General features: G+C 40.8%; 1 protein-coding gene across 2 annotated transcripts in view; it reads right to left on the reverse strand.

The window, feature by feature from the left end:
- Positions 1 to 2,836, reverse strand: part of LOC114653348 (solute carrier organic anion transporter family member 5A1) — a 223,801-nt gene extending 220,965 nt beyond the window's left edge. Inside the window, exons 1-2 of one of the 2 annotated variants that reach the window (XM_051928724.1) lie at positions 2,573 to 2,836; positions 752 to 2,271 (exon numbers count right to left, since the gene is read on the reverse strand). In XM_051928724.1, the coding sequence (XP_051784684.1) occupies positions 752 to 1,703 (952 nt within the window). In that variant the 5' untranslated portion in view covers positions 1,704 to 2,271; positions 2,573 to 2,836. The remainder of the gene's footprint in view (positions 1 to 751; positions 2,272 to 2,572) is intronic. The other variant, XM_028803606.2, reaches the window with a different exon arrangement.
- Positions 2,837 to 10,948: the final 8,112 nt, after the last annotated feature.

Consider the following 10,948-nt stretch of genomic DNA (forward strand, 5'->3'; position numbering starts at 1 on the left):
AAAGTCTTTAGTTATAAGCATTATCTCACCATGGTTTAGACCTACTTTGTAAACATTTATATACAGAATTTCCAAAATTTTAACACAGGCAAATGGTTTGCTCACAACTAAACAATGGCAAATGTATGCTCACAAAGCCAACATAGCTTCAAGGTGATGCTAATTAAGTGTGCAATGTGACAAAGTAGCCAAAGAAATTAATACAAAGCAAACGTTACACTTGAAAGAAATGTGATGTCAAGCCCTTTGTGTAACACAGTTAAATTACTTGGGCTCTTAACAATTGTGTTGAAATTAAAAGCAAAACATAAAAGGATTTTAATCGTTCCATTAACAATTATTGTACCTCTACCATTAAAGATATGATCATCTTTGGTGGCTGAACTATACTTCAGAAACCATAAAATATTTCACAAGTATTCAAAAATTAAAGATAAGTGAAAAGAAGTGTCAAAAGTACACATATACTGCCTGCTACAAAGCACCTATTTATCCTTCATCCTTAGTTCAGAAGAACACATCGTCCACTTAAGCAGCTTAAAACCACAGCAACAGAGTCAAATGACTGCTCTTAAATTAAAATATCAAAGTTACACCTTTAAATGGTGTTAGTCTGTCCAGATAACATACAATGGAACCCCATCAGTCACCTGAAGCACATGTCAGAAAAATCCAAGCTAAGTTAAGGGTGCTTAGGTCAAGCTTAAGCTGAAGAAAACCCCACATGGCAAATCTCTATAAATCCTCTTACCTAAATACAGTGAGGCGTTTTCTTTCTTGACATTGTCATCAAGGTATGTTGGTCCGAGGGTATAAATGGGAGTTGATCCCATTCCAATGAGAATCTGTGCGCAGATGAAGAGGGCGACATATAGAGAGTGGTCATTGCCAGCCTGCTCTCGTGGACACCCAGACGACTCTAGTTGCTCCTTGCCAGTGATATTGCCATTGATACACAAAGCCTCATTACTGGTGGAGGAATTTACCTCCTGGATCTGATATGGTGGTGAGATGAAATGAGGTAAAGAAAAGAGAGCAGCCCCCACTGCAATAAACACACCCCCCACAGCCAGCCAGCGAGGCCTTCGTCCCCTTCCTCCAAAGTAGCTGATGAAGACCACCACCATTAGACTGCCAATATCAAAGCAGCTGACAAGCAGTCCAGACTCTGAGCTTCGTAGGCTGTACCTCTTTTCTATGGTTGTGATCACACTGCTAAGATAGCCAGACACCATGAGGGACTGGATGAAAGTTAGAACACACATACAGAAAAGGAAACAACGGGAATCCGAAAGAATAACACCGATGTATTTTTTGCCAGGAAGGCTGACCACTTTTGGAGAAGACAAGCCAATTCCAAGTCCCTTCACTCTGCGGTTGCTTGTCCTTGCAGGGTTGCCCCCACCTACCCCTGCACAACTGGGAGAGGAACAGACAGTCCTGGCTAAAGATGAGCAATCGCTCTCACACCTTGAACCAGCTTGGAGGTGAAGATCATTTGACAAAGTGCTCTTAGAGATATGTAGTGTCGTCCTTGTGGTGTTGATTAGTTGTGGTGGAGGCTCCATGCTGTCTTGCCTACAGGAGCCATTGAGCACTGGTAGACTCTTTGACTTGAGGTTATTGCTAGCTTCTTCAAAAGGATGCCGCTGCAAGTCCTCAGCTGAGTCTAAGCCTGCCTCGTCATGCCTCACTGAAGCCATTGCTCCCAGCAATTTTTCTTTTTGCTAGTGCAGAAGCAAAACAAACCAAAGATTAGATGATGAGATGAGCTAAACGTGTAAGCTGCTTGCTCCTAGACAATAGCGGGAGCCGCGGTAAGGGCATATTTTGGGGCTTTTATCGTTCCTCCTAATCTTCTTTGTAGCGAAAAGCTCTTCCTTAATTCTGCCGCTAGCACGTTGAACTTGCCGCACGGGACGGGTTCATCTTGGCTGCCAGCATGCGGAGAGACGAATCCCCTTTAGAAAAAAGACACCACCGAAAAGCGGACCCGGTGTGCCGACAAGCGGGTCTCCCTGCCCCGTCTCTCCTCGCCGGTGAGCTCCATCGGGGCAGCTGACATCTCCCGGAGGACAGGGATTCAGTCCGCTGGCTTTGTCCGGCTCGTCTCTGTCTCATCTGTCAAGGATGCGCTTGGAATAAGGAATCGCGGCGTGTGTCATTCTGCCGGCTGTCCCCCTCTCTCTGTCTCCTTCTTTGTCACTTTGCCAGCTGCGACAGCGCGGGCGGCTTCGGCTGTTGTTGTGCCAGAGTGCCGGGTTGCTGGAGCTACAATAAAACAAAAGAGCGATGAAAATGAGGCACGCACACATTCAAAACCAATGAGCCCATGCAATCCAAAACCCTTCTGATCAATGAGATCCACATGCTTCTTGTTGTTATTTACAGTGTGTTATCATTTAACTCTAAGATTATACTCACTCACGTTCCTTCTGTTACACAGATAAGCAATCTGGCCACCCGTACACATAACGGTGCCTGATTTCAGTTAGTACCTTGTCTCGCTTTCAGCACCTAAAGTAGTGTACTTAGCGGACTGCTAGAGTTAAAGACCCGTCCCTTTACTCACAGTGTCAGCGATGGAGAAGACTCGGCTGTTGTCATTCGCACCACCTCCGGCTCCAAACCCGGCAACTCTCTGAATGAGCTAGCGGACGGTTAATACTGCTTAAGAGGAATAAAGGAGGTGGGGAAACATTGGATCCAGAGATGTGTGGGATTTGCAGTCCGTTAGTACGCCTCCTAGACTGATGTGGGAGAGAGGGTAGCATTACAGAGGGGGCTGGGCGAGTATTGACCGATTCATCACCAGCGGCAATGTGAAGCTTTATGTAAAGGGAGAGAACTACAATTGCCGAAAAATCTTGACTACGCCAGCAATACAGAATATCAAAGTCCCTTAAAGGCGCACCTGCGTATATTTACTTTAACCAAATTCCACCTTTACATAGTTAAACAAGTAGGGGATTGATCAACCGAAATCTTTACACTACAAGCCCCAGTGCGCCTTGCGACAGACTCGCGACCAATCCCACTCCTGGTCGTTTCACGTGTAGAGAACCTGGCGTTCTGAGCGCTGATTGACGCGAAGCTCTGACCACTGAGGTGAGTGTTGCTAAGGAAAAAACAGAGATTGAGGGAAACGATCGCTTACTGGTCAGTATATCATTCTGTTTTTGTATACTCCTGCTGTGGATGTACAATAAAGAATCGCCAGAACGGGGAAGGAGGCAGTGTTTAAATACACAGTGCCAAAAGCAGTGAGTAACTGTCAAGTGTAAGTTTTCACTCATCGTAACTCAAAAGTGTATCTCCTAGAAGATAATAATTTTATGCTTTGGTAATTCATTTAAAACTGTAATACTATGAAGGCTTTGTCCATTTTCATGAACATCTGAATTATTTGTCTAGCTTATTACGTGGCAAAAACTCACCCTGTCTTTTATCAGATGTTACATGAAGTAACTGCCAAACCAAAAGAGCATATATTGTGAGGACTTAAGGAGATGCTGCCCAACCCAAGAAACTAAGATCAAATCCCATCCTTCTCACTGGCACTTTTCACTGGTTAGATATGTGCGAGAATCTTGTGTGTTTAAGGGTGTGTCCTGCGATGGTGTGCCATTAGTGATTGGTTTGTTCCTTGCGTCCAGCCAGGACATGGCTTCAGCTTTCCACAACCATCTCAGAAAATAGATGGATTAATTAAGATTCTTAAGGTTGGATATCTGTCACTCCACAGACATTGCACTTGATATCGCCCACCCAATGCTATGTAGGTATTGAGCCCACATAGACCAAAGACACACATTTGATGGCTACCCTAGGAATTCCCCAAATTTCAGGAGGAGAAAGTGGTGAAAGTTGCTAGTAACAAAAAAAAAACAAAAAAAAAAAAGTAACATGGTCTCCTCTGCTCAGATGGTCATCATCATGACCCCTAACAGCAGCAAATAGGAATGTGAGATATGTTTTAGTAGTATATTTTAATATGTAGTTTTTGATTTTATCCATTACTAGCTGTACTCCGTGGCTCCTCCCACATAGTAGTAAAACGGGACAAACTTTAAAAATCAATAATTAAAAAAATTTAATAATTTGTATTGAGAAGAATTTATATTGATAGCTTTCGTATCTGAGGACCTCTTGATATACAATATTTTTGGTTTTGATATCAGGCGAGAATGTAGCTGTGATCTCTTTGCCAAAAATGTAAAAAGTTGGCAAGGTATCTTTCTGGCCAAGCGGAAGGTAGGTACGCTCCAATGTCAAACGTTACCGCTGTATCTGATCGTGTTCAGCTCTGATGGGAGAATGTCCCCCTCGTGGGGAGAAGAGCAAAGGGCTGTGATATCTCTGCCAATGAGCAGGTACAGTCTAAAACACAAGCTATGATCTTTCTCTCAAAAACATCAAACATTACTCTTTAACAATCTCTAAATGATAATGCCTATTGAACAAACAGGTATCACTAGCTAAGCGGAGGCAAGGTACGCTCCAACATGTGGTGGAAGGTAGACTGACTTGATGGAGGCTGGCGCATGAGTGAGGATGGCCCCATCCGGCTCCCTACTCCTGAGGTCCCGCCTCTCCCTCCCCTTGGCCTGCAGCCTGTCTCTCCAATTTGCGTGAATAAATTGGTGCCACAACTGAACTATAATACTTAGCACAATGAGAGAAGTCACAAAATCAACTGGAATGATCAAGCAAATTATAGAAAAAACTCAATCTAAATCTGTTAAATAGTTCTCTCATGAATAGCAGGCAAACATACAGACAAACAGATGTTGGACTTTATATCTATAGAGAGATGATGAGTTAATTTATTGAAAAATATTAGCGTTTGCATGCTTTTTATGCCTACATCTGATGCCTCAGTTATCAAAACATGTTTCTTTTTAGTAGGCTTATCTTTTGAAGTTGAAAAACATAACTTAAATCATTGATATACCTTCAAAAGTTTAAAAAATGTAATCAACTGTTCAAATGGCAAGTCTTATTTTTTAACAGTCAGTACTTGTCTCCATGTTGCTGTTTTATTTACTGTCATTTTAAAATTGCTGCAGGTGTTAACACTAGTAACTTACTTGCCAAAGCATTTATATTTTTATACTTTGTTTATGTATGTGTTAATAAATCTGCAGAAGCATTATGACAGGAATAATGTTTATTTATCTGTTTACACTTACAAAGGTCATGATTTGTGTCAGACTGTAGTGCAAATTCCAGTTTCTGTCAACCTTAAAGCCAAAACAAACTGTCAGCAATTCTCAGCAGCACTTATTCTAAAGGCAAAAGACCCATTAAGCAGCAGTGGGCATAAATTTAAGCTACAGTCAAGCCCTCTTATAAACCTGTGTTTTCAAATCTAAACTGGTTTACAGACCCACAAATAAAAAGACAGTTTAATGATTTAAGGACACACTGTAAGAAGAATGTTTTTTACATTTGTATTCTACTATTTTGTTTGCCACTGGCATACATTACTGTCGTGATCTGGGGAGTCCCGAAAGTACAGGTACAAAATACTTTCAAAACAGTGAAATTTAGTCTAAAACCCCGACTAGAAACCCAAAGGGCCAAGAACAAATCATTATAAAATAAAGGTCTATTTCCACAAAACCAGCTGTGCAAGCACAAAGGTCCTATGAGCACAGTGCAGATGCCTGAAGAGGCAAGGCAGATACAGAAAACAAAGTCCCAATACAGAATCCAAAGCCAGTAGTCGAAACAGAGCAGAGGTTCAAAAATATTAAATAACACAGTCCCAATACGAAATCCAGAGGCAAGGTCAAAAACAGAGAAAGGGTTGAAAAATCCAGGAAGTTAAAGCAGTAACAAAAGCACAGATACTCACAAACACTCTCCACTCCCTACTGCGTTCAATGAATCGCGAGGAACTATGGGAGGCCCTCCTTTAAATAGGATGGAGGGCCATTCTTGGTGGTGATTGGCAGGAGGCCCCACCTCTTGGGGAGCCACCCACAAAATACAAGGGACATAACAAAGGTCATTCCCCTTTACCAATCGACACATAGAAAAACAGATATAATAACTAAAATAAACATTAATATGAATAAATGGTACAAAAATTAAACAAAACAAACAAGGGACACAACTTTGAACACCAGCTGGTGGGAAAATGCTGGCTGAACCATACCACATTACATTGATTTACAATATAGTGTATATATAATATGTTGGGGGCATGGTGGCGCAGTGGGTAATGCTGCTGCCTCGCAGTTAGGAGACCTGGGTTCGCTTCCCGGGTCCTCCCTGCATGGAGTTTGCATATTCTCCCCATGTCTGCGTGGGTTTCCTACGGGTACTCCGGTTTCCTCCCACAGTGAAATGCAGGTTATTGCATTGGTGATTCTAAATTGTCCCTAGTGTGTGCTTGGTCTGCTTGTGTGTGTGTGTGTGTGTGTGTGTGTGTGCGCGCTGCCTGGGGTTTGTTTCCTGCTTTGTGCCCTGTGTTGGCTGGGATTGGCTCCAGCAGACCCCCGTGACCCTGTAGTTAGGATATATAGTGGGCTGGATAATGGATGGATGAATGGATATAATATGTTATGAGGTGCAGCAGCCCAAAAGAGGCGGGGCATCTAGGCAGAAGTGGAACTGGGCCACAGATCCTCTGGCCATTGATCTTTGGAACTGGGTTGAAAAAAGAGAGGTGATCAGTGATAGTGCCCACATTCTGCTTGGGGTGGTATTGTTTACCCATCAGAAGATGGGTACACTGTGGAAATATAGGGATGGATATGATTAGCAACAATATTCAGGTAGGCTGTGGAATTTAAACAATGCTCAGTTGGTACTAAGGGATTCAAAGTATGCCAAGAAAATATCCTCTAATCTATTACACCACCTCCATCAGCTTGAACTGTTAATACAAGGCAGGATGGAGCCATGCTTTCATTTTGTTGACACCAAATTCTGACCCTACCATCCAAATATCACAGGAGAAATCAAGACTCATCAGACCAGGCAATGTTTTATCAATCTTTTATTGCCTAATTTTGGTGAGCCCATGCAAACTGTAGCTTCAACTTCCTGTTCTTAGTTGACAGGATTGGGACCTGGTGTGGTCTCCTGCTGCTGTAGCCCATCTGCTTCAAGGTTCAATGTGTTCTACGTTCAGAGATGCTCTTGTGCATACCTCATTTGTAACAAGTGGTTATTTGAGTTACTGCTGCCTTTCTATCAGCTCAGACCTGTCTGGCCATTTCCCTCTGACCTCTGGCATCAACAAGACATTTTCATCCAGAGAACTGCTGCTCACTGGATATTTTCCCTTTTTTCGGACCATTGTGAACCCTAGACATGGCTGTGCATGAAAATCCCAATAGTTCAGTTATGTTCAAAGTCACGTAAGTCACCTGTCTTCCCCTTCTGATACTTGGTTTGAACTTCAGCAGTTCATCTTGACAATGTCCACATGCCTAAATGCATTGAGTTGCTACCATGTGATTTGCTGATTAGATATTTGCATTAACAAGCAGTTGAACAGGTGAACCTAATAAAGTAGCCAGTGAGTGTATATATTATATAAACTCACAGTTTACATGTACATATAGAGAGATAGTGCAAGGGGCTAACAGGGCAGAAAGCAATGTGTAACATACCACATTCTGTCCTTATTTTAGATGTATCCACTGTAATAGTGTGTTGTTAGAGAGATGTCTTACTTCTTAATGTAAAAGTAGGAAAGTTCTAACTCTAAGGCCTTAGTTCAGGCAGATTTTTGAGGACTATTTAGTGATCTGCAAGGCACTACACCGTCTGCACTACAGAAAGGACAGAAATTTCCAAGACACTTAGTTGGCTAAAAAGGACACCTGTATGTAATAATTGGGATCTTACTACAGGTTTCAAAAGGGAAGCATGGCTTTGTTTCTGTCCGTTTATTTTGGTGATTTTTGTTTTTCAGTAGTTCATTCCTCCATTGTGTTGGTTTTGTAGAATAAATTAATCATTTTGGTTAGGATCTCATGCAATTTTCATCCTTAAACTTCTTTGCTCAGTTACTTTGCTTTCAACAACTTCCATTCAGTTTCTCTTCTGCTATGAAAAGTCTATGAAACAGAATTTACTAAAAACATTTTAGACAATAACCTAAAAGATCACATTAATCCAGCTCCTGTTAAGATCATTCTACTGAAACTCTTCTCTAACTTCAATATCAAATGCTGATTACTTCTCCTCTGCCTTCATTACTCTATCCTAACCTGTTCTTAGCTTTAAATACAATTAAACACTCTCTGATTCTCTTTCAGCTCTTTGAGCCCATAGTCTTAGGTTATGCCCTGGACTGGTTTATGTACCACCTTTCTGACCAGTCCCTTTCTGTGTCTTAACATAACTTTCTTATTTCCTTTTAGTATAACCACGTACTATAGGGTCTGCTTCAACGATTCTCCCCTTTTCTCACAACTTCAAGAATCATTTCTATACAGACAATCTTTCTTTAATTCTAATCTTTTGATTTCCATGTTTTGGTCAAGACACCCATCTCAGTCATCATGTTCAGCTGATCTTTATAAAGTTTATTATCTTGCAGCTATTTTGTTCTTTGCCCTTAATCAACATTTTCCTCAGTATTGCTTCAGAGTAAGTTAATCTATCACCTGAGCTTACTCTCTGAAACCTTGGCATAACTCTAGATAAATCTCTCTCTCTGTTTCACCTGTGCCAAACATTTCTCTTCACTGTTTCACAGCAGAAACATCTTTGTCCATGACAAGTACAAAATTACAAAAAAAGTGTAAGTAAATGCCACTTGACCATTTGTCTAATACAGAGAAAACAAGAGCCCGAACAACTGCAACTTACTGATGGTAGAAGTTGTAAATGTTCTCCTGGTACTAAAAGTCACCCAGAATATTACTTGCATTCGGACCCTTGGTTACAGTGGAACCAATCTTAAACTTCAGTCCTTTATCAGCTTGCCAGGCTGTACATATACTGAAGTAGTATTCTTAAAATACAGTTAAAAGTAATAAAAAGTGTAAATGACAGCTCATACTGAGGTAAAGAAATATTAAGCGCCTTGTTTTACGTAGTTGTATTATTTGCATTTCTAATGGTGTTGATACAGTACTGCAGATCTTTTAGCAGTCATTGTATTTTATAAATACAGTATTACCATTACAAAAACTTCATTTACAGTCATTTACCAAAGAGAATTGGTATGAAGCCTCCGTGATAAGCTCATCTAAGAAGTGTACTATCTCATGATGTTCAGTTGACCATGGATGATTCATTGCATGACATTTTTGACAGTAACACATTGAAGTGGTGTATAAAGATTTCCAAAACTGAAATGAGAATAATGCAATGTCATCATACAAAGAGATAAACATAACTTGGAGTAACACACATGGTTATTATTGCAACAGGTTCACACCACACATGTTGCAGGTCATTTACTTATGGAACATTTACCCATGCCCATTTAATTCAGACTCCTAGTCTCCTCAAAACTCATTAATGCTAAGTAATTTGTGCTGGTAACAGCATTGCACCTTCTGTAACTGGGTTTTCACATTAATGCAGCTAATATATATATATATATATATATAGTCACAAATGTGCGCTTAGGAGGCAGCCAACAAGCCCCAAGGTGAGTGATATTACACAAGATACAGGGTTGATTGTGTGTACTAATGCCTCTCTCATTCAACAGAACCAAAGAAGAAAAGTAATCATAACATCCACTTACCTGGATATTTCTGGTTTCCCAAAATGGCCACTACACAGCAATCCCGTCTCCGAATACCATCGATGACATCACTTCTGGCTCTGCCATGATGACGTCACCTCCAACCCCTAAAGATGACGTCACTTCCGGCTAATATGGATGATCTTAATCCGGTTCTGCCCTGATGACATTACTTCCGTCTGTCTGCTTTGGTGTCACTTCCTGTGATAAATCCTTTCCTCCCACCATTTTATGTAATATAAACCTCATGTAACAACTGCAATTTTGTCAAATGCTTTGGTTTTTTTCATTGATTTTTCCATTGTTTTTCATTTAGTCCAAAGGACATTATACAGGGTAATTCCCCAACTCTTCTTGGAGTTTCAGAGTGTTTTTCATTCTATTACATTGGTGTAGTCGGCAGGATTTGTTCGAAGTATGTCAGAGGAACAGGACCTTACAACCGTGCTCACTACAATGATGACGGAGCTTCAGACTTTGAAGATCCAGATGGGCGAAACAAGGATTCAACTGGCAGAGTCAGAAGCCCGGGCAGCGGCAGTGGTAAGGATGGAGACTGCTCGATCTCTATCCCCTCAGTTAACTTATTTAACTGAGGGGGATGATGTGGAATAATAGTTCCTTATTTTTAAAAGAACCGCTAAATATAACGTCTAGCTGAGGTCAGAGTGGGCCTACGTTCTGGCACCCTACCTGAAAGGGGAAGCACAGAGGGCTTACTACGATCTGTCTGAGGAGCAGGCCGCTAATAATGACACCCTGAAATCAGAGCTGTACAAACGCTACAGCGTTTCAGTAGCACAGCAGGCGAGAGATTAGCGAAAGTGGAAGTTTGACCCCGAACGACCCATCCAAACCCAGGCCTTTGAGGTCTGGGGCAAAATTGAGCACTGACTACGGCCAGACATAAATAATGCCCAGAAGGTGGTGTAACAAATGCCTTTTGCATAATCAGTATATATATATATATATATATATATATATATATATATATATATATATATATATATATATATATATATATATATAAATACATTTTTTTTTCTTGCCACATTGACTATCAAGATACTTCAGTTGATTGTGCTTTTAAACTTTCATTTTGTAACAGTAGAAAACATTTTCATTTAAAGAACCTTTTTACAAGAAGTGGCTTTGGTGATTTAATTGTCTTTTAAATTCAGTAATGCTCTTATACTTTATCAAAACTTTGTTCACAGTTAAGAT

The sequence above is a fragment of the Erpetoichthys calabaricus genome, chromosome 6, assembly GCF_900747795.2.
Source record: "Erpetoichthys calabaricus chromosome 6, fErpCal1.3, whole genome shotgun sequence".
Lineage (NCBI taxonomy): Eukaryota > Metazoa > Chordata > Cladistia > Polypteriformes > Polypteridae > Erpetoichthys > Erpetoichthys calabaricus.